The sequence below is a fragment of the Ovis canadensis genome, chromosome 5 (genome assembly GCF_042477335.2).
Source record: "Ovis canadensis isolate MfBH-ARS-UI-01 breed Bighorn chromosome 5, ARS-UI_OviCan_v2, whole genome shotgun sequence".
NCBI lineage: Eukaryota > Metazoa > Chordata > Mammalia > Artiodactyla > Bovidae > Ovis > Ovis canadensis.
Window position 1 is genome coordinate 121,465,194 of NC_091249.1, and position 26,830 is coordinate 121,492,023.

The window sequence follows — 26,830 nt, forward strand, 5'->3', positions numbered from 1 at the left end:
ACACATACACACGCGCGTGCGCACACACAGAATAACTTTCTAGGAAGCTCCACCCTGGTGGCTCAGCTGGTAAAGAATCCACCTGCAATGCAGGAGACCCAGGTTCGATCCCTGGGTTGGGAAGATCCCCTGGAGAAGGGAAAGGCTACCCACTCCAGTATTCTGGCCTGGAGAATTCCATGGACTAAACAGTCCATGGGATCACAAAGAGTCAGACACGACTGATTGACTTTCACTTTCACTACTTATTGAATTCCAATTAGATTTTTTGTTGGCCAGAACTATATCATGTGGCCTACCCCAGGCGTGGGAGATCAAATGTTTTGATTTTTTTTTTAAGCTAGGATTGTTGTGATCTGAAGTAAAATTGGGTTTCTTTTGGCAAAGTAGAAAATGAGAATGGCTATGGAGTAGCCAACTGGTAGTGTGTGCTCACTGAGCTTATTAACTAGGCCACAGGGCAGCTGCCATATTTTCTGATCATTGGCTTACCCTTTCCTGCTCCCTTCGGCTCAGTGGATTTGTGTTTTGTGTATTATAGAAACAGATCTGTGCTGAGTACATCAGTCCTGAGTATTAAAAGCATCTTAAAAATATGTCCCCAAGACTATCTTAGCAGTCAGAAAAATCCTGTCAGGGACTTCCTGGTGTTTCAGTGGTTAAGAGTCTGCCTTCCGAGGCAGGGGACATGGGTCAGCCCCTGGTGGTGGACCGAGACCCACATTCGTGGGGCAGCTGAGTCCCTGCACCTCAGCTCTGGAGCTCACGTGCTTAGGAGTCCAGGAGCTGCATCTCAGACCAGACACAGCCAGAAGTAAACATTAAGAAAGGAGAGGTCTTATCAATCACAGCTATTAAAGAAGCGGAGTTTTCTGTTTATTCCAAAACCGAGACGTCATTGAGTGTGACAGTTACGCATTGAGACAGAGCGGAAGGGATGTCTCACAGAAGCAGACGTGTGTCCTGTTGGGGCCTGGGTTCCACGTGTGGAGGACACAGAGCTCTTCATCAGCCGCTGTTCCTCAGTGGCCTGCTCACAGCCGGGCCGAAGCACACGTGTTCCGTGGTTCAGTCCGTTGGCCGTTGCGTGCCAGATTCGGTAGCACTGTGTAGGATGAGTGCCTCTTCCCCCCTTTTACTTGTTGGTTCTTTCTTGCTCAGAATATGGACAGAATCGACAAGTAGTATGTAACTCACATTACGGTATAGCCTGTAAATACGAGTCCTTAAGCCTTTACCTGAAACCGTCAGGGCTGGATGTTTATGTGTGGACTCAGAATTTCTAAACTTGTAGGAACCTGATAGGAACACACACATGGCGTACTATGTAATACTTCAGAGTCCGGGGCAAAACTCATCAAATACTTTAAAAATTCTGAATATTCATATTAAAAGGGATAAGTAGTTATATATAGCTTCATGTCAGTTCAGTTTAAGTTTTGCCACCAAAAGAACTTTGAAAAATCTTGTAAAACTGTAGATTAGTGGTTTGAAGAGGGATGAAATTGTTTGACATAATTAGTGAGTTCCCCCGAAAGGTATAGAAGCCACCATGATTCTTCCAGCTGGCATCAGATTATTACCAAGATGTTAGAGTGCCTCGACTTTTCTCTGTCTGACTTTATCCCTTTCAAAGATCTCTTGGAAAATGTTGCCTCTCAGGAAGTCTTTGCAGTTTGAGCAGTGCCATCTGTCCACTTCGCTGTATCCCGTCTCCTGATCACAGACATAGTTAGCTGCTGACTTTTCAAAACAAACAGCATTGCTTATTCCATTCTTGTACCTCCTGAAGTAATAATTTTTATAACTCTTGCATTAACCAGTTTAAAGTTTATGATGGAACGGTTTAAATAATATAATTATCGACTACATATACATTCTGGCTGTCCTTTATACGTCTGCAGACAGTGTTTGTCAGTAGGCTACTCCCAGACTCCCATGTTGTTTCCTAATGATTCTCCTTAGTGCTTTCAGAGCGTCGTATCTTAAATCATTCCTTTATCAATTTTGCTTAAACTTGAAACGCTCAGACTCTTCCCTGGTCCTTATGATTAGTCTGCTTTCATTTTTCCTCAGTACAAAACTATTTTAGATTTATTAGGTTTAGATTTTATTTTGAAAAGTGATTGAACAGACTGTTTTAAGTATTTAAAGTTTATTTGTTTAAGAGCAATGGCGAAGTAGTTGTGAGTTCAGAGAACATTTGCTAAGGTGCTATGTTTTAATTGCCTTTTTATTGTTTATACTTTAAATCAAACTTTACTAACTAGCTGTGTGGTGCCAGTTTATTGTTGTCAGATTATCATACAGAGAATTAAGTTTACACTCAAGTTTTAGTTGTGTGATTTGTCTAATGAAATTAAAGTGATTTCGCACATTGAACACCTCATCTTATGATTACTCCGAGGACCACAGTCAAGAAAGTGCTGGAGATGGCGAGAAGTAGCGTGTGCCCCTGTCTGTGTAGAAGGGTGCTATTATTTTGATACCTTACTATACGAAGGCAGGGTTAGCTTGGGGACTGTCACCTATATCTAAGAAGGAGTATAATAATTTCCAGTCATGATATTTGGGAGTAATTTGTAGAATCTAAGGAAAACTTGTAAAGGAGACGAAACTGTCAAAGAGGAGCTGGCACTGGCTTCAGTGTGCCCGCGGGCAGTGCCGATTGTGAGCGGCTCTGTTCTGTTCCTGCTTGCGGACCCCGAGCTCCCTCCCGCCGTTAGCTGGAGCTGCGCACTCTGGAAGTGCGGAAGCGAGTCCTCTGAGTGTCTGTGTCGGGAGGGTCTGGGAGGGCCACGCGTGTGCGGGTGTGGCTCCCCGGGTGCGCATTTCTCCTGGCTCTGCACTCTTACCCTCTGTCCTCTCGCCCTTCTCCCAGCGTCCGCCGCGCCTTCTGAAACCGCTAACACAGAGCAGTGCCGAGCACAGGCGGAGGAGATGCTCTCCTTCCAGTCTTCCATTCCTCTGAACCAGATTTCTTTTTCCTTCTAAATGCAGATTAATAAATCGTGCACTACCAGGGCAACAAGGAAGAGGATGTTAGTGAAGGTGTCCTGACCCTGACAAGTCAGGGAGGGCTTCAAGCCCATCCTGGACTTCAGAACACTTCACAGCTTTGTGGTAAAAGAAGCATTTTAAATAGAGCCTTTGGACTTACTTCACCCTTATTTGGAGAGCAGCTTTATTTTATTTTTTAGGCAAGAAAACAAAATGTGAGATTGGGGTACTTTTTGAACTGAAACATACTTGGTTTTAGATGCTGATATTTTGTAGGTGCTTAACATGTACTCAAAGTACTGTAGGCATTTGGGTGGCGTGTGTTGTTTTCTTAGAAACGTGCTCTTTATCCCTTGTGACGTGGTGTCTCCTTCACTGTGAGTGACGTTTTCTCTAGTGTTCTGTGTCTTCTTCCGTCCGTTCCCGGGAGTGTAGCGTTTCTGTCCTAGAGCCGCTGTTGTGTGAAAGTGTTGTGAAGAGAGAGAGTGCTTTTGTTCGTTGTTTCCATATTTCTACCTCTCACAAGATGGCTCACTAGCTTGGAGAGACGTAGCACCGGTAAAAAGTGGTCTGCTCTTCACCAGAAAACCTCACACAAGATAGATTTTCATTTGTCAACAGGGAGATACAAAGTGTATGCAAACATTCGCCGCTTTTGTCTTCAGCAGCAAAACAACCTTATTTGACTGTGTTAACTTTTAAGATCTTTTTATTTGTGAAAATCAGCCTGTTTATGTACTGTGCATTCCTCCACAGTCACAGCATTATAGTCACTGGAGAAATGAAGTTTTCTTCTTGTAGATGAAAATTACATTTTGATTGAACATCATTCCTTATGCAGTCATCCATAAATATAATGTCTTTTGCTGTCTTTTCAGAAAATGGCTACAGATGTGATTTCTGAATTGACAAGAAAATAGAGCATCTTAATGTGTTAGGTAAAACAGATGGCATCTTTGTTTTAGGCAAAGCTGTCTCAGAGTAAAGGCAGCCTCACTGGGGACAAGGCTCTTGGGGTCACAGCCAAATCATGCGCAGTTTTTGCGTCTGTTTCTTTTTATTGCTTTAGTATCGAAAACTTTAGAATAGTTGGATAGGAATTTTCGTCCTTGTCATTGACTTGCTGTTTTCTGTTATACTGTGGGAATAGTTGCAAGATTTTTCAACCTTATTTTGTTTTAAAAAGTTATAAAATGACGTGTTGATTCTACTTTGGTTGTGGTTTTATTTCTGCTTTTAGAAATGCTTTTCTCAGTGTAGGAAAGACTGAAATATGTAGTTGTACTTGTGATGGTTAAAGCTTTATAGTACTGAGTTGCATTTGCAGCTGTGAATCCTGGTAACATTTATGACACTAACTCTGCTCCTGTCCTGCTGGGCTCCGGGCGGGGCTTGCTGTCAGATGCCTGGAAAGAGCAGAGCTGTGAAGGGAGCGGGGGCTGAGAGTTGGAGGCTCCTTCCGGTCCCGCCTCTGTCACCAGCCCGCTCTATGTGTTTAAACGTTAGTTCTGTTTGCAGTATGTCTTGAGGAAGAGAGGGCTGTGGATAATCCCCAGGGTGATGTCCAACTGACATTTAGTTGTCTGTTATATACAAATCATTTATAAAGCATTCACTTGCATAATCACTGGGAAAGGAAGTTTGGAGGTAGAAAACTCTAGAAAGTAACCAAATTGGTTCAATAACTGGGACACAGGAGAAAGAAACTATTTTCCAAAATATCAGTGTTGCAAAATGAAGACCTGTGATATAGCTTGGGCTCCCCTGGTAGCTCAGCTGGTAAAGAATCCAGCTGCAATGCGGGAGACCCCGGCTCGATTCCTGGGCCGGGAAGATCCCCTGGAGAAGGGATAGGCTACCCACCTTCATATTCTTGAGCTTCCCTGGTGGCTTAGACAGTAAAGAATCTATCTGCCTGCCGTGTGAGAGACCTGGGTTTGATCCATGGGTTGGGACAGTCCCCTGGAGGAGGGCCTTGCAACCCACTCCTGTATCCTTGCCTGGAGAACCCCCATGGACAGAGGAGCTGGGCAGGCTCCAGTCCATGGGGTCACAGAGAGCCCGACATGACGGGGCGACTAGGCACGCACACATCTCTACTGCCTCCTACAGAAAGTAAAATCCTGCGGGAGTAGCTTGTGTGTTACTCGAGTCATCTAGAGAAGTAGCCTTCGTTTCACCCCCTCAAAGAAAGCCCGTCCACCCCAGTCCTCCCCCTGCAGCTGGGTGGGGGCCATCAGAGTGAGGGCTCTTGGCTGAGGTGGAGTGGCGTGGAGCACTCTGATCAAGGAGCGTTCTGAAAGCCTTGGAGAGCTGGAGCTGGGGTAGACCTCTGCTTCCAGCGCGTGCACCCCAAGGCCTTCACCCATTGGAGAAGGGCAGGCCACCTGCTCTGCCTCCGAGAGGCCTTAGGCCCTGGCTGGTTCAGTGTGATTCCTGGCTCTTCATGGTTTTAGGATTTCATAAGCTGGCTATAAAGCTTCACAGAGTTAAGGAAAGCACATCCTGTATGCTTTAGGCCCTGTTCTAAAGGCTCATTAGTGCTAGCTGTTTGGTGGTGTTCTTATTGTTGCTAACATCTGAAAGGTGGGAGGAGAAGGGGATGACTGAGGATGCCGTGGTTGGATGGCATCACCGACTCAATGGACAAGAGTTTGGGTAAGCTTCGGAAGTTGGTGATGGACAGGGAGGCCTGGCGTGCTGTAGTTCATGGGGTCGCAGAGAGTTGGACGCGACTGAGCGACTGAACTGAAGTGACCTGACTAACATCTGAAAATCTCTGTCACTTAACAAGTCAGTTTTACTTTGAATTAAAAGTAGTAAAAATATTCCCTTAAGATACAGGGTTTTTTTTTTTTTTACAATTTTATTTTTGATTTACTGCTTTGCCTATTAGTATTATAAGCAAACTTAATTCTCTACACCAAGTAATATCTTCTAATGTAGAACTTTCTGGAATCTTTACTTAGTAGTTGCCTGTTACTGGTCTCAAGGGAGAGCTCTTGTTAGCAGTGTCTTGTGGAGTTCTGGATTTCGTATAAGGCATCTTGAGAGATCGGGCGCTTGGCTGGCGCCGGCAGTGGCAGCTGCTGCCATCATCTTGCTGGTCCTCGAAGGGCGTTTTCACACTGGCAGTGCCTTTGTTTACTTGCCTTTTGAATCTTGTCCTTGGGTGAATGACTTCCATGAGATTAGATTTATAACATTTTTGTCCATGAATTTTAATTTATTTCTCCTGAATGTAGAAAAATCGCTGAAATAAACTTTCACGTGTTAAGAAATTCAGGCTACATTTATGCACTACTGTATTCAAGTAAAATCCTAATTTTGATTGCTGAGATGAAAGTGTTCTATTCCTAAGTGTTGAATTATTTTTCTTCTTAAATGAGGCCAAATAATATTTGTTACTGAATCAACTGGAAGCTTCCAGAAAACATTGTGTTTTGTTTTTCCTCTTGCAAGTATAAATTCTATATCTGGTCATGGAAGAGAAGTGTGATTGTTCTTATATAGTTTCTAAGAAAGCTTTTGTGGAAGAACCGTTAAATGTCTAGTTAAGAAGGCCTGTTTTATAGAAATAGCAGGAGTTTTAAACTGAGAGGCCTTGAGACATATGAAAAGTCTCGGGCACATTTCAAAGGTTAAAAAGTAAGCAGGATTTTAAAAGGTTAGGAATAACCACCTTGATCAGTGTAAGGGACTGGTGATTATCTGCTTTCTACGAAATACAGGTCTGGGAGCTTTCTCCTCGCTTCTTGGCTTCTGTTAGCTGTGTGCACTTGCTCAGGGTCAGTGTGGATCTGGGCTCCTCAGACCTCGTAGCCGGCGGATGAGAAGGCAGGAGAGAGTCCGCCCTGGGGGAGGGGTCAGAGGCGACGCCCTTCAGTCTTTGCTGAGCCCAGCTCCAGGAGCCCTGAGCTCTGCCCACTACCCTTTGCTCTCCCCGCCTCCTGCCCCCGTTTCCAGCACTCGGGATCTTCTCTTCCGTGTGCAGTGTGGTCTCTGCTGGGAAGCCGGAGCTTGGCCCTCGTTTTCAGGAGGAGCAGTATGACCCGGTGTGTTTGTTCCCTAGTGCTGTTTTGACAAATACACACTCAGTGTCTTGAAAAACCACAAATGTATTATCTTAAACGTTTAGAAGCCAGAAGTTCAAAATCAGTTTCACTTGGGTGACGAGTGTTCGAGGGCTTGTCCCGTGTGGAGGCTCTGAGGGACAACTCTGGTCCCTGCCTGTTGTGTCTTCTTGCTGTCGTCGTGTCCCTAAGGCGAGTCCGAGTCTTTGCGGCCCGTGGACCGCAGCGTGCCCCGTTTCCCCGTTGCATCAGTGTCTCGTGGCCCCCTGCAGTGCTTGGCCTGCGGTCCCTTCCACACACTGCCCTATCTCTGGCAGGTTCTAAAATCTCATGTCTTGCTCTACTCTTCAAAAGCAAAAGAAATGTTTAGATTTCTGGGCAGTTCCCAATGTTTGGTACGTGTGCTAATGGGAAAGCCAAGTGTATACATGAAGCTTCCTGCATATCCTCCAAGTGCTTTTTAGCCTCTTTGCCCGCACAGTGAAGCTCCTCTAGGCTTTGTACTGGGCTCTGCATGGAACTCAGCCTTTCCTGTGCTGAGAATTGGCACAACCCAGAGTAGAAAATGGCTCGAGAAGGCAGCTCTCTCCTCTGAAATTCTCTTTTCAGCAATTCTCTGTTGCCTTCAAGCAAACGATTACTATGTTTTATCTGGTTTCCTAGTTGGCCCACAGAAGCGAGAGCTCTTGTCATCAACTACTTTATCTCTGCTGGAAGTGGAAGCACCGTTTAGTGTTCAGCTTCAATTTGGCGAAAGAGAAATGCTCATTTTCTCCACTTGAGTGTTTATATTTCTATTGATTTTTAAGAACACTTTACAGATTTCCTGAATTTGATCTCCTTTTATTTTTTCATTCTTTAATTTTTTTAATATAGAAAATGTTCTAAGCATTTTGTTATCAAATCTGTCAGCCTTTTACTTTATTGCTATATTTTCTATTATGGTTAAAAAGATGTTTTGTACCACAAACTTTACATTTATTTTTCCTACTTGTTTTCCATCATTTTTTTCTGTCTTTAAATTTTTTAATTCATTGAGAATCAATGTTGGCATTGTGTTTAAGTGCATTTATTTAACCATATGTCTTGCCCATCTACTTGTAGAAATATCATAAGATTGTTTTGTTCCCTTTCTCCCAATAAGAGGATTTCAGTGGGATTTTGGTTGGCGGTGCATAAAATTCATAAATTAATTTTGGGGAGAATTGTATATTTTACAGTAGTTTAGTTTTCTCACCTAGAAAAGTATATTTCTCTTCATTTTTTATGTCCCTCAATAAAGCTCTGTCAGCCTCTTTGTATATATTCTGCTTATTTTTAGTAAAGTTGATTTGTAGTTTGAATCCTCTCCTGGTTGATTCTCGACCATCCTGCTGCTGCTGCTGCTGCTGCTGCTAAGTTGCTCCAGTCGTGTCCGACTCTGCGACCCCATAGACGGCAGCCCACCAGGCTTCCCCATCCCTGGGGCTCTCCAGCCAAGAACACTGGAGTGGGTTGCCATTGCCTTCTCCATGCATGAAAGTGAAACGTGAAAGTGAAGTCGCTCAGCCGTGTCCAACTCCTAGAGACCCCATTGCAGCCCGCCAGGCTCCTCCGTCCGTGGGATTTTCCAGGCAAGAGTGCTGGAGTGGGGTGCCATCGCCTTCTCCGCCCTGACTGCCATCTATGTGTGTATGGAAACACGCTCTGTAATAGGGTGTACAGAGCCCTCACTACCTTCCCTGTTGTGTTGAACTCAGCAGCAGTCAGCACAGGGGCTGTGCGGTCACAGGTGTCGGTCTGTACCCACGCTCGGCAGGAGGAGCCTGCACGGCCCGTTCCGTGCTGCTCCTTAGTGTGGCCGGGCGTCGTGTGGTGGCTGCGTGCCTGTGTTCTGTGCACCTGTTCACCTTCACTGCCTCCCCGCATCGTACCTGAACTCTTGTTTAAGGTGTCTGGAACATGTGTGGTCTTGCTGATTTCCCTCATTTAGATTTACATATGCCTTACCTAGAAAAGCAAGTGAGGTGGCTCAGAGACCTGGGTTGATTAAAACATTGATCCCACCATCCATGTGATTTGTATACCAGGGTCCTTGGTCAGGAGGGTCTTGCAAGAGAAAGGAGAGATCTGATTGCTGTTGATATTCTTTGTGCCAGGTCTCAGCCCTGGGATTTTCCAAACATTTTATTATATAACCCTAACTGCAAGCCCATCTCCTGATTTTATAGATAAGGATCTTAAGGCTTGGAGAAATGAAATCACTTGTCCAAAGCCTCTCAAATTATACGTATGATTGTCGGCTTTTGAACTTGAGTGTATCTGACTCCAGAGCTTAGGAGTCACAGAGCTGGTTGTGATTTTTGAAGGTCTACTGTATCTCAGAAAGGCTTCTTTTTGGTTTTTAATATCTTGATTTTTATTCTGATGGCTATTATGGTGAGCATTATGTTTTAAAACTAGGGAACTAGGTGGACTAGATGAATTAAGTTCCCATCTAGAAATCGTAGCTTTTGTAAACAGGTAAAACTACATATTTTCATATTCAGAATAACTTAATGTAAAGGTTACTACTCCTCTTTGTATTATGCCCACTAATGAGGCTCTTTAGAGAAGCTGCATGTATCGTTTGAGGTGAATTTTTTAATGTGCTGTCGTTGATTAGTAATCAGACAGACTGAACTCCAGTTTTTGCTTTTATTGTTAACTTTCTCTTTGATCATGAATCTGCCATTTCCCTCATTTTTGCAGAGGGGTTAATTACATAGTTTCTCAACCATATCTTTTGAGGAATTAAAATAATCAAAATGAAAATGATTTGATAAAACCATAAGACTCCACACCAGTAGGTATTATTCACAAATGATAAAGTCCCCCCCCCCCCGAGATTCTTGTTTTAGTCATTCGTCAGCTATTTATTGAATGTTGTTTCATGCAAGGTACTACACTAGGCACATGAAGTTACAATAACTTTTCATATAACCTGGTGTTTGTTTAATTGGTTTTAAACTTTACTAACAGGTGGCATTTTTTGTTTGTATCTTCCTTTCACCTCCATAAATGCATGTCATATTTTTTAATGTTTTTTAAAACTGTAGTTTAGTTTTCTAATATTTTTTAATATTGTTTGAATAATGTTTTTGACTGTTGTTTGAGTATGCAGTAAGGTCATTAGATAAATGACCTTATACACTTTTATATACTTGTATGTAAGTATGTACTCTTATATACTCTTTGCTATATAAGATTTTTTCTATTCCACTGTTCTAGTTTGTAAGTTTTCTTTCACAAATGTACTGAAATGTAAATAGCTTTTTGTTCATCCTGAGCTTTCTGAAAAGAGAGTGTCTGTGGGGATCTTTGGCATGAGTGAAGAATCTGTCTTCACATCTGTGGAGTTTTTCCCAAGTAGACTTGGAGCTAAGGGAATCTCCACAGGAAACCCCATTTGTCAGAATGGTTGTTATGAGCATGTCCTGTGAGTCAAGTGGTTAGGATGGTGAGGGGTGCGGCTGCGTGCTGAGCCCATTCTGGCCCCTGTAACTGGTGGAATCTTGCAGCATACCTGACCCCGTGAACCTTAGCTCTCCTAACTGTCCAGTAACGGATGAAACGCTATGTCTGGTAGGTCACAAGCCTTCGGGCTGAGCTTGGCATACAGGAAACGCTCTGTGAGTGGTGTCTCCTGCGCCACTCTCGCCAAGGGCCCTCTTCCCTTCATGCTGCCCTGGGTCCAGCCCTGGCAGGAGGTCCGCCTGGGCCTAGTCATTTGTTTATAGTAGGTGTTGGTTAGATTGCCTCAAAAATAGGACCCAGAGGAGCACTGTTGCCTTACGTGACTCAGATCATTTCTACAAAAGAAGTTAGGGAATTTTAACTCGACTCCTCTCCATTAGAATCTGCAAGGACAGAATCACATTTCCAGCGGAATTCTAGTTCTTCATGGAACAATGCCCAGTTTGACATGAACAGGCAGATGTTCTCCTTCCCGTTTTCTCTCGGCCAAGATAGAGCGCCGTCTCCCGCTTGATTGGCAGCTGGCGTGTGAGTGCTCCGTCCTCATGAGGCGAAGGCTGTTCTCTGTATATAGAGACATGGGCTAAGTGCCTGTAGCCCCAAGTCGTGGGGGCTGAGGGTCAGAATAAGGACTAGGAAGCGGGCTTGGTGACAGGCAGACGTAGGAGAGATTGGGGGGAGGTAGTTCTGAGCTTGCTATGCCGTTTCTTCCAAGGTAACATAGAAATGAACTATTCCCCTTTTTCAGAAATATTACTCTTTCCTTTTGTTAGTGTGGATGAAACAGTATTATTTTTTAATAAGTGAGTATGATAGTTTAATATGAAACCTGTTGGCTCCATTCATAATTGAAAGGTTGAAAAGGGCTCATGTTTGGAGATACTGACAGTGTAACCGGTGTCTTACCACTGAACACAGTAGTGCCGATGAAAATCTGCTCCGTGTGTGGTAGTGTGCTTACTTCCCCAGAAGTGTGCCTCATGGGTGGTCATGCTTTCTCCGTGCTCTGCTTGCCGTGTGCGTAGATGGGAGTTTCTGCGTCGGGCGCCTGTGTGCCTCATGGGTGGTCATGCTTTCTCCGTGCTCTGCTTGCCGTGTGCGTAGATGGGAGTTTCTGCGTCGGGCGCCTGTGTGCCTCATGGGTGGTCATGCTTTCTCCGTGCTCTGCTTGCCGTGTGCGTAGATGGGAGTTTCTGCGTCGGGCGCCTGTGTGCCTCATGGGTGGTCATGCTTTCTCCGTGCTCTGCTTGCCGTGTGCGTAGATGGGAGTTTCTGCGTCGGGCGCCTGTGTGCCTCATGGGTGGTCATGCTTTCTCCGTGCTCTGCTTGCCGTGTGCGTAGATGGGAGTTTCTGCGTCGGGCGCCTGTGTGCCTCATGGGTGGTCATGCTTTCTCCGTGCTCTGCTTGCCGTGTGCGTAGATGGGAGTTTCTGCGTCGGGCGCCTGTGTGCCTCATGGGTGATCATGCTTTCTCCGTGCTCTGCTTGCCGTGTGCGTAGATGGGAGTTTCTGCGTCGGGCGCCTGTGTGCCTCATGGGTGGTCATGCTTTCTCCGTGCTCTGCTTGCGTGTGCGTAGATGGGAGTTTCTGCGTCGGGCGCCTGTGTGCCTCATGGGTGGTCATGCTTTCTCCATGCTCTGCTTGCCGTGTGCGTAGATGGGAGTCTGCATCGGGCGCCTGTGTGCCTCATGGGTGGTCATGCTTTCTCCGTGCTCTGCTTGCGTGTGCGTAGATGGGAGTTTCTGCGTCGGGCGCCTGTGTGCTGTGACGCTCCTGAGCGTGCTGTGAACCCTGGCTGTGTGAGAAAGTTGCTCTCTTAGTGCAGCATCATACTCAGCTACTCCGCACACTTCGCTTGTGAGTAGACTCCTGGCACGATAGTTACGCACTCATTTAGTGCAGTAGAAACATCATTCTGGTCAAGTACTAATTAGCTACTAACATGAAACAAAACAGAACGTAGTTCACAGCGTGTTATAAAAATCTGTTTAATACTGTACAAAATGAAATATATGGTTAAAGTTAGTATTTGCTTTAAATGTGAATCACTCTCTTTCTTATCAGAAAGAATCATCGCTTTGTGTGCTTGCTGCCTGAGTTCATTTCTTGGATGTGTTGTATTCCATTATTGGAGCCTTTATGACCAGCTCTGCGTAGTGGGGCGTCCAGAGATTCGCAGTGGAGATTCTGGACTCCATCCCTGGCTCTTCCTCAGGGCTTCCACAGAACTAGGAGGCTGGCCTAAGCCTTCACCTGCAGACACAGGCTACAGAGAGCGCTTCTCATACTGGCGCTAAGCCTCTGGATGTGTGGGGTTCAGTAGTAAGCCACTTGTTTCTGGGACGCTGGCTTGCACATCTGGTGCTGGACGTGAGTGGTCCTCGACCGCCTCCTGCCCTCTCGCGGCTGAGGGAGGCAGTGCCGTCTAGTGGGCAGCGCTGAGCCCTGGCATTTTTGGCTTTCCAGGTGTGAGTGTGTTTGGAGAGCGGTCGGGGGAGCCAGGCTCCAGTGGAGGGTGGTGGGCGAGCGGGTACACACGGGTCGGCAGGCGCCTCCAGGGGAGCCTGCCCAGCACGCCTCTCAGGGGCGGTGTGCCCCCTCTCCTTGCTTCGTGGACACAGTGGGGTTTGGTCTAGGACTTCGGGGCCTCGGGGCCTTTCGTAGATTCTTGCTTTGTCTTGTTTTTGACTGCGAGCTTCCGATGCTCTTTTCTCAAATATACGTGGGATCTCCGTGAACGTAAATGACGTTAGCGCTCGTCACCCTGAGGTGTAAGTCTAGTAGGAGCTAATAGGAGCTGAAGTCTAACAGGAGCTAAGGCGCTCTTATGTTGTCGCCTTCGGTATGCTGCAGCAGTGTCTCAGTCCAGAGTGCTTCTCCTGATAATGCGTGAGTCAGCGTCTTGGGTTCCATGCCGCACCCTCCTTTTCCTTTGCCCTTCGCTTTCGTTTTGGCCACTGTAGTTATCTTATCTCCTAATGAGCCATTTCCAGTGCAGCTGGAGTGTGCAGGACACGCGCTGCTCGACTCTGAGGCGCCCTGAGCACACCGCGGCAGCTGGGACCCTGTCTGCTAGAGTCGCAGGCGAGAGGGAGGCGCGCTGGGCTGCCTGGCTCTGTGCTCCTGAGGTCGCGGGAGTGTGCAGGAGTGCACGTGAAGGCATAGGAGGTGCCCTGAAAGGGCTCACTGATGAGGCGCTTGTGGTCTTAGTCAGGTTTCCTCTCTGAAATGCTGTTTCTTTTATTTGAAGATAGGTTGTAAACGTATTATAAAGTGAAATCATAGGTCTTACAAAGAATGTGTAATTCCTGAAGTCCGTGACGTGATCTAGAATGTTTCTACTCACAGGCAAAGCCATGAGACGGTGAGGACCTAATGCTATTGAAGAAACCAAGGCTGTTAAGGGCCTCAACTGACAGTTATTTAAATATCAAGGAATTGAGAGAGAACTTTAGGAAAAATAAGTCAAACCTTGAATACTCTTAACAAATATAGTTATGTTTAAAACCATCATGTAAAAATTAAATGTTACGTGATGGATGTGTGCTAATATAAAGGATTGTTGGAAAAAGTTTGCCAAAACCCCACTTCATTCTAAGAACTGCACTTATTTGCAAATGTTGCCTAAACTTCTTTTAATAGTCTCTATTTCCCTTTTCGAGCTAAGTTCCAGTCAGTTTTTTACCACTGTTTATTATAAGGTTTCAGCCTCTTATTTTAAATGAATTTGCTTCAGATGATCTTTCTTCTGGGACCGACTTCCTGGGATAATAAGGACCCGGTTTATAAAATACATGTGTGGCCGCACGCACAGCCATATCTCTCACTGTGTTAGTCACCTAAGACGAGCGTCAGAATTTTAATTGAAATTAACTGTGACTAAAATGCAAACGTGAAGGGATTCCCTTGTGGCTCAGCTGGTGAAGAGTCCACCTGCAATGCGGGAAACCTGGGTTTGATCCCCGGTTGGAGAAGGGAAAGGATACCCACTCCACTGTTCTGGCCTGGAGAATTCCATGGACTGCATGAATAGTCCATGGGGTCACAAAGAGTTGGACACAAAATGCAAACAGGCAGTGTATGTATTTTCTTATTCAGATTAGGCAAGGATCAGGGTATTGTATAGGGCTGCTTATTTTAGATTAATAAAATGCACAAATGTCATTTTATAGGGCTTGGAAATAACGATGATAGTTCTGTTGCTGTCTTCCATGTGTATAACATTTATTCTTAGAAGTGAGTCCTTGTTTCATTACCCTTTGCGCAGTGTGGTATTTGTTACGATGAAAATTGCCTGTTCTCTGAAAGTTTTACTGGACTCTTTCTGAAAATTCTTCTCCTTTTGTTGGCTTTGTGCTTATCTGTGAGTTGAAATCTTAATGAATAATGTGGAAAAAGGACAAATATTTTGAGACCCCACTAGTAAAGCAACTGTTTTTACAGGTACCTCGTGGTCTATAACCCCTTGGAACAAGCTCGAAGCTCTGTGGTCTCCGTCTGTGTGAGCTCACCCGCAGCACAGGTGTCCTCTGCTTCAGGAGAGCCTGTGGAAATCCAGATGAGTGCAGTGTGGGACACGGCAAATACTGCCTCACAGACAGTCTACGAGGTATGCCCACGCCATGGGGCGGAAGGAGGCACGGCCAGTGTGTAGTTGGTAATGCTGCTGTTGTTAAGTTACAGTCATGCCTGACGCTTTTGGGACCCCATGGACAGTAGCCCGCCATTCTCCTCTGTCCATGAGACTGTCCAGGCAAGAACACTGGAGTTGGTTGTCATTTCCTTCTCCCGGGGATCTTCCTGACCCGGGAATTGAACCCGGGTCTCCTGCACTGGCAAGTGGACACTTTACCGCTGAGCCACCAGGGAATCCCCACTGGCCAGTGAATGACGCTAAAGGAAGATGGACCCTTTGTTTTCCACAATGGTAACATTGTTGTTAGTGTGTAGATCGATGTTATTTTTAGTGCATTATGAGCATGTATACTGTTCGTTTTTTGTAAGTCTGTATATTCTAACTCTCCTGATGTCCTGAGGTCATCATTCCTTGTAAAATTTCTAACTCAATTTAATGAGTTGTAAGTATTGAAATGAAGATAAATACCTCCTTCTAAATAACTGGATACTTTCAACTTTTCATTGCAAAGATGACAGTAATATCCCAAGAAAGAAAGACTTTTTAAATAAATAAGATGCTTCTTTTCTGAGATATAATGGTGAAAAAAATGTCTGGGTTCAAGTCCTAGGTGTTTTGGGAAAATGTCTTGAAGTACGCAGTGTTAAATTGTGCCCCCCATCACTGGAAATGTTGGACTGCTAGAATTCAGAGTACGACTTAAACTGTATTTCTGAAGACACAGACAGGGAATCTAAAAGAGAATTAAAAACCATTGCTGGTTGCTCTTATGAATTTATTATCCTTAAGGAAGAAAAGAAGCTATGATACAGGTTTGGATCAGATTTTACAGGAAACCCCTCACCTCGAGATGGAGCAGAAGCTCCTAAGAGGTTGGCTCGTGTCCCTTGGTGGTGCCTCCTCCGTGCCTGTTCAGCGTCTGCTGGATCCCCCAGGCGTTGACGTCTGGTACTGACTGAACTAACATGCCTGATGTTTGCATTGTCACATCTATTAGCTCCCACTTTCAATGTACTGAACGGCCATAGTATATTATAAAATGATCCCTGAAGCCACTGCCACAGTAAGCCCTTACCGTCAGGGGGGTTTCCCCACCCGAGCCTCCGTTAGGAGCGCTGCAGGAGAATTGAGGGTGGCCACGTGACCTCACGCATTGACTAAAAGCCTTAGTGGCTTTGATGGGCCTACCCTCTTGAATTTACTAGGTTCCCTGGATAAACAGGAATGCGAATACTCCACCCATGTTATAGAGACATTGAATAGTATTATATTCTTTGTTAAATACAGTAGTTTCTTATTTTTACTAGAAATGTAAATAGTTTCCTTTCAGTAGATTGTATTTCTCTTTAATAACTTCTCTCCTTTATCTTTAAAGATATCTTTTCTAGCAGAGATGCCACCATTGGGACTGAAAGTGTATAAGATTTTGGAGACATCAAGTTCAAGTCCACATTTAGCCAAATATGACCTATATAATGGTAATATAGCAAATGAAGGAATTTTCAACATGAATAATATAAAAAGTGCTCAAGAAGCTATAACTCTAGAGAACTCCTTTATTAAGCTGCGCTTTGGTCAATCTGGGCTTTTGGAGGTATGTTCCAAGCAGTTGTGAAATTTACAGAAGGCGTGTCACTTTTATTATAACATACACAGATTACCTACGTAAAGTGGGAAAAGGGGACCCCGATATTCTGGAGGAGAGCATGGGGAGGTAAGCGTGCCTTCTCCTCGTGGTCCGCAGCGCCCACTACTGCTCACGAGTGTGGTCTGTGGCGGTGCTGCCCCATGGACTGGTTACTAGTCCACAAGACAAGTATGCAATTGGCGGCTATTTAGAAATGTTTATGGAAACTTTGAAAGTAATTAGAGTAAATTTATGCCTATTAAATCTAATAATAAAAAATGAGTTTATATTTGGCATATCGCTTTAATTTTTTTAATTAATTCACTTTCATTGTACTTCACCAAAATGCTGCTCCATGCATAGTGGAAATAAAAATAAATTCACTGCTTTATACAGAAAGTTTGAGAAGTACTGGTGTAATGTCTTAATTGGTTTATCTCTTTCTTTGGTGAAATGTGTTCTTTTTGTGGAGGTCTTAAGTATAAAATTTGGAGTGCTCATCCAAGAATTGTGAATATTACAGGCTGGATGCTAATCACTTATAAATCTATCACAGGGTAATTTTTGAAAATAGACATACGCATGTAGCTAGATACAGTAAGTTTGTGTCTTAATACTGACTCACACTAAAACAAATTTATTTTTTATCCTTAGGAAATGATAAATAAAGGAGATGGTAAAAGTCTTGAAGTGAGAGTACAGTTTTCATGGTATGGAACCACAAGTAAAAAGGACAAAAGTGGTGCCTACCTCTTCTTACCCGACGGGGAAGCCAAGGTAAGAGCTGATGCCCGGAGCAGTGGGTAAGCGCTTACTGGAAGAATAGTGAGGAGCATCCTGAATGCATCTCAATGCTGTGGTCATCTATTAGGGATAGCTGGATTAGCTCCACTCTTACGTATCATTATCGACACTTAGCAATTTCTAGTGAGTGTTAGGTGAACAATAATTTCTCAGTGTTGGGATTCAGTAAGGATGCTAGAGTGGACAAGGGCTCTGTTTGGAAAGAAGCTGGATTTGAGTTAGGATTAGAGTGCTGCTGAGCTGCTCCGCACCTGTGTGGCATGGCACAGATGCAGACACAGAATGCCTAGCCATGTGGGGAAGATAGGCTGACCACTGAGCCATTTTCTCCTTAACATTTAGCACTTCAGAAACAAACAAACAGGTGTTCTCCTACCCGGGCTGCACACTTAATGTGGAAAACTGAAGAAAACAAGATTTGCCGGCTATGCTGCAAGCCCTTGGAAACCTTTGCCAGTGTTGTTGTGTTTTTACCACATTTTATTCTGTGCGTATCATTTTCCCCCATTTTAAAGTTTTACCTTCCTGTGTGAATATATTTTGTTTTTCATTGTGACAATGCTCACAGTCTGACATGCTCTTGGAAAACACATTTTAACGCACACTTTTGTGATTTAAAACTTTAAGATGAACGAGGTCTGAGCGTCTGATGCGTTATATGGTAACTATAGTTGATAGCACTGTGTTGGATCATCGATACTTGCTGAAAGAGTAGAACTTAAGTTTCTCACATTAAAAGAGTGTGTGAGTATCATATATATGTGGGAGTACAGAGTTTCCTGTTGCTGCATATGTACATTCTACATTTTCCCCCAATACTTCATTACTGTGATATTGTGATGAGCTTTCTTTGGACAGTGCTAATTATTTCCTGAGAATAATTTCTAGAAGAGTCATTTTGTGTGTCTGGAGTCTTTTAAGGCTTTTGACGTATAGATACTACTTATCTTCCTTACCTCTCTAGAAAGATACGTATTCATTCACAGCAGTGTGTTTTTGAAAGTAGCTGTCTGGCATACTACTCTAAACTCTGAGAATTAGCCATATTAAATACTTAACCTGTAATAGTAAATGAAAAATATTTCACGGTTGTGATTTTTGTGATTATTTGTAAGGCTGAACTTTATAGTGCTTTTATTTATCTTTCATATTTCTTTTGTGAGTGTCCTATTTAAGTTCTTGGCCATTTTTCTATTGATATGACTTGTGGATCGATAAAGATTTTTCATATATTATAAAATTAACCCTTTTTCCTACTTATTGAAAAATATCCCCTCCATGCATCACTGAGTTTGTTATCTTCTTTTTCTGTTACAGCAGTTTTTAATTTTTGTGTGGTCAGTTTTGTATTTGTTTCTTTGGAGTTTCTTCCTTTGCTTTTACACTTATACCAACTTTCTCCACTTTAAGAGAAATTAAATATTCTCTGTGTTTTGTTGCCTAGGGTCCTGTCTCCTGAAAAAGTTACTTTTGCTCTAGAAAAGCCTACTAACCAAAATCAAATATAGATGTTAAGGGATTGTTTAGGTCATGCTCAGAATTCTAGTTATTTGTTGTTTCTGTTTTTTAAATCATTGAGGAATTAAAGGTAAGCTATAGATCATAGTAGACATTTCAGGATGAGCAGTTGATCCTAATTATAAGCTACATCAGTGTTTTCTCATTTAACAGCTTTTGTCATTACACAGGCATTTTGTTTTGACTGACTTAAAAAAAAAATAGCTGTGCTATAGAATATGATACACAGACAATTGCAATTTTATTTTCTTTTTAAAAATTATTTTATGTTTAAAGAACTCTAATATTAGACAGTAGGAAAAAGAGAATCATCACATATTCACAAAGAAGAAATAAAAGAACACCAGGGAAAGAGACAGCTGGGTGTGCCAGAGAAGGTGGGGGCCCAGGCATCACCCTCCTAGTTTTCATCCTGCTCCGTGACTGTCTAGCTATGTGGTAATTAGGTACAAGAACTTTGTTAGCTGTAGAGCATTATATTCAATTCAGAATACTTTTCTCTAACCAAAGAGGCAAATGTGGAAGAAAATTACACAGTACTGACAATCTCGTGCTACACTGCAGACTAGCTCTGTATGCTGTTGTTGAGCTTTCTAAGATGTGTAATACTTAAAATAAAATTCTTCACAAGTGCTTTAGATTTCATTTCTTTACCATACAAGTTATATGTTTTATTCCCACAGTTTCTTGATTCTAGATTCCAAATAATGAAAACTAAACCAGTGGTTGCCATAGTTCTCCCAAGTTTGTGAGCTGGCTTCATATCCGCTTAGTTCTTTCAGGTAGCAGGGCAGCGTGCTTTATAGAGCAGTGAGCCTGGCTGGGAGTGGGCCGTGTTCTGAAGCCTGCTTCCAGGTTGTTTGAGATGAGTCCCTGTGGTCATTCCAGCCACATGCTCCAAACCCTGAACGTTAGGGGGCCGTGGTTATAATGTTTGCCTGGGAAACGTCACTGCTGTAAAAGTATTGCTCTTTCTCATAGATAACATAGGAACCATGTAGAAAAATTTTAATTAGAAATTTTTATGGCAGGGAGAAATGTTTGCAGGTCTTCTAAACCAGTCAAGTTGTAACACTTTCGTTTTCTGTTCCAGCAGTTTTGTCTAATGTAAAACCATGTATTCAATTCTTATAGCATGTGCTTCATCTGATGCCTTATAAGGTTTGAGTTTCTCTTACTGTTACAAACATCACATGATATGTATTTGCCAGTTTGGAAGCTATAATAAACATTCCTTGGAAAAATTGAAAGCCAAAACATTTTTCTTAAAAATGTGATTTCCTCCTCAGCCTTACGTTTACACAACACCACCCTTTGTCAGAGTACAACGTGGAAGGTTTTATTCGGACGTGACTTGCTTTTTTGAACATGTTACCCACAGAGTTCGACTGTACAACATACACGGTAAGAAAACAGAGAAATGCAGTTGTGAAGCGGATGTGTACTGACTCTTGAATTCTTGCTTTTCCTGTGTCAGTTTTAATCATTTAGCAGTTGGTTTTTGAAGATGACGTAATCATCTGTCTGAACCTGACATCATACTCATCATATGACTTTAAATGGTGGTATTTACCCTTCGATAATCAAAAACGGGAACACTTAGCTCCCGCATAGACATGTTTTTTCTTCTGTACATCTTCTCTTCCTTGGGCTCCCCTGGTGGCGCAGAGGGTAAAGCGTCTGCCCGCAGTGCGGGAGACTCGGGTTCAATCCCTGGGTCAGGAAGGTCCCCTGGAGAAGGAAATGGCAGCCCACTCCAATACTCTTGCCTGGAGAATCCCATGGACAGAGGAGCCTGGCGGGGTACAGTCCACGGGGTCACAAAGAGTCAGACACAACTGAGCGACTTCACTTTAACTTTCTCTTTCTTATTGCAGTGTTTGTCGTAAGTCGTGAGCTCTTTTCTCAGATCTAAAAACAGTATAGTATTTTTTTATTTTAGGAAGTAGAAATTATATCAAATGTGGCTTTCAATGAATGGATCACTGACTCCCTTTTTCTCTCTCACATACACACAGCCTGCCTCAAATATAGAATTTATTGCCGTAGTGAATATTGTTAGAATTCGCTTTAGAAGAGACATATTCTGTGCTCGTTCTGTTTGCTCACAACTCATCAGCTTGTAGCATAAAGTCAGGCAGTTTATCGCTTTTAGCACAGTACTGAAGGAGCTTCTTTGTTCATCAAGCGGTAAGAATAGGCCTTTGATCTGTTTGGAAACTGAACTGTAACCAGTAGCACTGGTTTTTCCATACGATTTAAATGGACCTATGGTTCCCAGTCTCAGAATTGTATAGTTAGGTTGGTTGATTTTTAATTCACTGTTTTTAGCATGGAGTACCTTTCCAACCACACTTCTAATCCTAGTAACCAGACCATTTACTATTGTATCAAATCTCTTAGTAAAGAACCTCATAAAAATGCCACTTTAAATGTTTTGTTGCTGTAAGCTAAGATGAAAAAATTAGAAGAGGAAAATATTCTTTTCCTGAATCTGTAGACAGGCATTTCAAAGCAAGTAATGAAGTCCATGGGCAGGCCCTGATCACTTTGTGGGTATTGTGGGAAGCAGAGGCTGCTCTGGGCTGCTGTAGTGCCTGGGAGTAAAGAACCTGCCTGTTAGTGCGGGAGATGCAGGACCCATCCCAGAACTGGGAAGACCCTCTGAAGAGAATGGCAGCCCCATGCAGCATTCTTGCCTGGGGGATCCCATGGACAGAGGAGCCTGGCAGGCTACAGTCCACGGGGTTGCAAAAGAGTCAGACACAAATTCACAACTAAACAATAACAAAAGCCTACTGTGTCCAGGGAATTTCTTATTTAGCTAAGTTCAGTTTCAGATTTCAGTGTCTAAATTTGACTTTGTTTCTAACTTTTTTTTAACTTCAAATCTCATCGATGCAAAAATCTAACAGCAGCTCAAGTGTATCCCCCGCACTGAGACACCTAGAGGCCATCTAAGGTCTGGGCACTTATTTCTTAATCATTGTTTCTGTTTTGGTAATACTCCAAGTACCCAGTTAGAATTTCAGGTATGAACAGACTTCATGATGTGATGTCTTATGTGGTAGATTTTCAGGGTAACCCATGATTCATAGGTTGAGTTGAAAAGTAAAAGTTCTTCTAGATGGCAGGGGAAATCGTACTAGACACTAACTTGGTGTCTTTTGCAATTATCTGCAAACATTTTGAAAACTACAAGAAAGTCTGTAGTTTTGAAATAATCTTTCAAAGCTTTTAAGTCAGAAACACTTTTTGGCCTTTGTTTTGTATCCTTTGTTACCCATAGGCCATTGTTTAGCATTTGTGAGAGCCCTAAAATTCCATCTTCAGCTATGGCCAAAGGTTTCATCTTACAGATATAAAGTAGCATGATCACACAGAAGGTGTGCCTGTCTCCTTTTAAATTTGCTTACAACGATTGTTTTTTGATGGGGAGGTTCTGTCTTGAATTCAGCACGGGGCAACCTTGGTCCAGACCTGCGTGGTCAAGCTCGGTTTACTGTTGCTTGTCACCAGTTATTTTGAGAAATAGGCAGTGTCTCGGAGTGGGCTTCCATGCTGGCTGAGTAGTATATACAGGAGTGCAGGTTTGATCCCTGGGCTGGGAAGATCCCCTGGGGAAGGAAATGGCCGCCCACTGTGGTACTCTTGCCTGGGAAACCCCACGGCCAGAGGAGCCCGGCGGGCTGCAGTCCACGGGGTCGCAGAGTCGGAGACACTGAGCAACTAAGTGGCAACCTGTCTCGGAGTGAATCCCGAAGCAGCGTGTCAGATTCCCACAGGCGTGTCTGGGTAACTGCTGCTGCTTTTGTTTAATTGCATTTGTTCATCAGTGCCACTTCTGAGTTTTCTTCGTTGTCCACAGGATCTGGGTCTCATATCAAAGGGTGGTGTCTGTGAACTCAGGGGCCCTCGTCCACCTCTGTAGCTGTAGCTTAGCTTGCTGTCTTGCTTCAGCTGCCAGCTTGGAAGTTGTTATGCTCCGCCGTGGCCTGTTTGCTTAGCCCAACAGATAGGCACTTCTCAGAACTAAGTAGCTTGTCTTTCCTCCTCTCCTCCCCTCCTGACCTGCACTGAGCGGTCAGAAAGGGGCCTTAGGCAGGAGCAGGGCAAGAGATATCACTAGCTCCCCACCCGCCTCCCCTGCTCTCCAAGGTGGCAAGGCTGGCTCTGATTAGTCAGTTAAGAAATAGAGGTGGTTTTGAACTGGGCGCTTAGAGGATTAGCATAACAAAAATAATAATTTTAAAAAAGAGTTCAGATTGCCCCTAGATGTCTCAGTGGGTGGGATAGATTGAGCTGATACTAGACTTTTGCAGCCTGAAAGCAGGAAGCTTCAGAAGTCGGTGTGAAATGACAGATAGTTAGATAAAACGTGATTTTAAAGTGATTCTCCAGATGAGCTTTACTGTGCCTGCTTGGACTGAGCCTGCAGCCAGCGCATGTAACTTCTCACAGCGACAGACCCGTCTTCCCTTTTACTCCTTCAAGCCTAGAGCGCGTTTCGAGACTGTGCAGAAAGTGGAGGCGCTGGGCCACCTGAAGCGCTTTCTTCCACGCTGTGCACCCTCCGTGTGTGTAGCTGAGACCCTCTCAACGTGTCTCTGTCCTGGGAAAAAAAAAAGCCCAGCTGTGGAGACAGAGCCTTTTCCCGGTGGCCTCTGTCACCTGTTTGCGTCTGTCCTGTCTCACACGCTGCTGCATGAGGGCACAGCTTGTCTGGATCCTGTCTCCCTGGGTTCTAATTGAATCACTCAGCCAGGCCTGGGACGGAGGTGCGAAACCTTCAGGGTGCTTGCCTCTCTAGGTGTTCCCGATACCTGAAGATCGGTCTGTGGCGCTCCAGTGTCTGTACTGGGAAACGCTTCTAAACTTCTGCCTCGTGTAGGACTCCTTGTAAGCTAAGCTGAGTAAGCGATCAGAACGCATAGGCAGACGGACCTGATGTTTGATGCTACAAATATTTCAGCCAACTTCCATGCTTTTGTAAATTGACTTTGGCTTAAAATTTCTTAAGATAACAGAAATATCTGTTCTTGAATGTAACTTATGGATCTATTTTCTGACATAGACGAATTTTCCCCTTTTAAATTGAGAATACGGTTATTTAAATGAGTATTAATGACTAGAGCCTGTTGTTAGTACTAAGTTCAGGATCCAAGGACAAACGGGGACTGAAGGGAGGGAAACTATTGATATTTTATGATTACATATTGTAACTATTAGTTTACTAAACCATTTAATCAAACGAAAGATTGTCTTATCTCTCAGCAACGAGAGTATAGAAACAGAAAATGAGTTAATATTATGGATTGTCTTACTGAATGTCTGTTATATTAAACCTTTCAAATTCTGTTTACTTGAAACATTCTTTTAAAAACCTAAGGTAATGCAAATGTGAAAAAAATATATTTAAATTCCTCAGAATCTTTTTTAGTTACTCTTTGATTCTTCTCTCCACAAAGTAACTTTTGCCCAAATTAAGCTTTATCAGAAAAAGTCAAGGACAAAAGTCAAGCAACACTTCCCAAATTATATAAACTGTGTGTTCATTATTGATTTTGAAACAAACTGATATGGGAGGCCTGGGTTCAGCCTGGCTTCTGGTTTGTTCTTGATTTGGTATTTAACTTCAGTTTCTTTATTTGTGTTCTTTCCAGATTCTGAAAATAATAAGCAGTACAGTTTAAAGTCTCTCCTTAACATCATTTAAGCTATTAAAAACACTGTGCTTTTATTTTCATTATCGTTCAGACATTATATTCAAAAAGGTTCCTAGAAATATTGAACTAAAGGAAATCTTGTGCTCATGAGCTTTAAAACCTCCAAAAGATCAGAGAAATTTCAGAGATTTCTAATGAAACGTCATGCTTTGCCTCATAAAAGGTTAAATAAGAAACCCTTTTCATGGTGACCATAATTTAATGAAATGCCCTTTTAGAGCATTTCATGATTTCTAAAAGATTCTTTTGTTTGTAGAAAATAACATTTTTCTGGAGGAACAGGTGAAAGAGGTAGGGATTAATTTTTTATTGTAGTGTAATCCTCCTTCATTAAATGGAAACTTTAAGTGTTCCCGAATATGCTACGTTAGCTTTTATCATTAAGCTTGGATTAGAAGGTAGACTACGACACAAGCCGAGAGCCCTACCCCCCTGTGTTAGGTAGCTGGATGCTTTACCGGCACCAGAGGACACCCGCCTCGCAGCGATGATCGGCAAGTGGCATTCGCCAGCTCAGCCTCACTGGTCTTCAGTGCTCAGCCTCACTGGTCTTCAGGGCTCAGCCTCACTGGTCTTCAGGGCTCAGCCTCACTGGCCTTCAGGGCTCAGCCTCACTGGCCTTCAGGGCTCAGCCTCACTGGCCTTCAGGGCTCAGCCTCACTGGCCTTCAGGGCTCAGCCTCACTGGCCTTCAGGGCTCAGCCTCACTGGTCTTCAGGGCTCAGCCTCACTGGTCTTCAGGGCTCAGCCTCACTGGTCTTCAGGGCTCAGCCTCACTGGTCTTCAGGGCTGGAACTGCAGACTCGGGCGCCTCGTTGTCTGACATCAGCTGCTGCTTTGAAGACTTAGATTGGTTGGTCGCCAGTGTGCCGTGCACGTCGTCACTGGCACGCCGTTCGGGTCTCAGATCTGTCGTCCCGCAAGGCCCTTTTCCCTCCTTCAGAACTCTGTTCTCCTAGGCAGCTATTTGTGAGTGAGTGAGTGTGTCAGTGTGAACCATGTTTAAGCCCTTAGGCGAAGTATCTTAAATGCAGTACTTTCACCTGTTTCCCACCAGTCGTGTTATGAAAGTGTGGCATGTAATGGATTTTGGCAGAGAGCACAGAGCAGCCTGGCGTGAAATGCGATGGACTGCCATCAGAAGTGGGGAGAAAAGGCTTTCCTTTGGCTGAAGTGACTGATGATTTTCTTCCGTGGGCATATTTGGAAATCAAAGAGAGCTTGCTCAGTTTTCCTTCTGTTTTGAATATATAATCTAAAAGGATTCATAACATGACCCTTAACTTCCGGAGAATCGAAATGAACTTTATCCAGTTAAACATGTGAAGAGAGTTCACACTGGGAATGAGAGATCTGAGCCTTTAGTTTTGCCTCTAAGCAAACTAGAATGACTTTGAGTTTGTTCTGTAAGTTCTTAAGAGAGGAAGACTAGGTGGTCAGTTAGGGATCACCGTCAAAGTGTCTTCACAAAACTTACTTTCACATGAAGTTTCTTTGGTGCTTGGCTGCTTGCTTCTAAATTCATTTCCTAAGAATGCTTGAATCTGGGGCCTCATCCCTGGAGTCCTTTCACTTACAAACAAGGTCTCAGAGCTTCTTTGAAATTGTTTTTATTTCCATAAAAAGATTCATGAGGATATTAAAATGGTTTGCAATCAATCTCTCATTTTTCCCAGGACTACATTCCATATTTAGCTTGATTGAAGAGTAAAAAGCATTAAGTAAGTTATGACTAGACAGACTTGGGTAATTAAAACGTTTCTGGAATATCAGAATATGCAATTGACTGCTAAGGATTTTTTTTTCTGTTAATTGGAACTTAAAAAAAAATGAAATAAGTGGCTATGTGTTGAATGTGATTATTCCCTAGAGGCATGAAAGGGAAAGTTGTTCTAAGGGACTGTGCACACATTCTGGTTGCAGATTCAGAACTCAAAGGTCATCTTGGGGGC

The 26,830-nt window shown here is 43.5% G+C and overlaps 1 protein-coding gene across 1 annotated transcript in view; it reads left to right on the forward strand.

Annotated features, from left to right (window-relative positions):
• Nucleotides 1–26,830, forward strand: part of MAN2A1 (mannosidase alpha class 2A member 1) — a 198,256-nt gene that overhangs the window by 128,389 nt on the left and 43,037 nt on the right. Inside the window, exons 13-16 of the mRNA XM_069592653.1 lie at nt 15,012–15,177; nt 16,580–16,798; nt 17,486–17,608; nt 20,443–20,557. Coding sequence (XP_069448754.1) covers nt 15,012–15,177; nt 16,580–16,798; nt 17,486–17,608; nt 20,443–20,557 — 623 coding nt within the window. The remainder of the gene's footprint in view (nt 1–15,011; nt 15,178–16,579; nt 16,799–17,485; nt 17,609–20,442; nt 20,558–26,830) is intronic.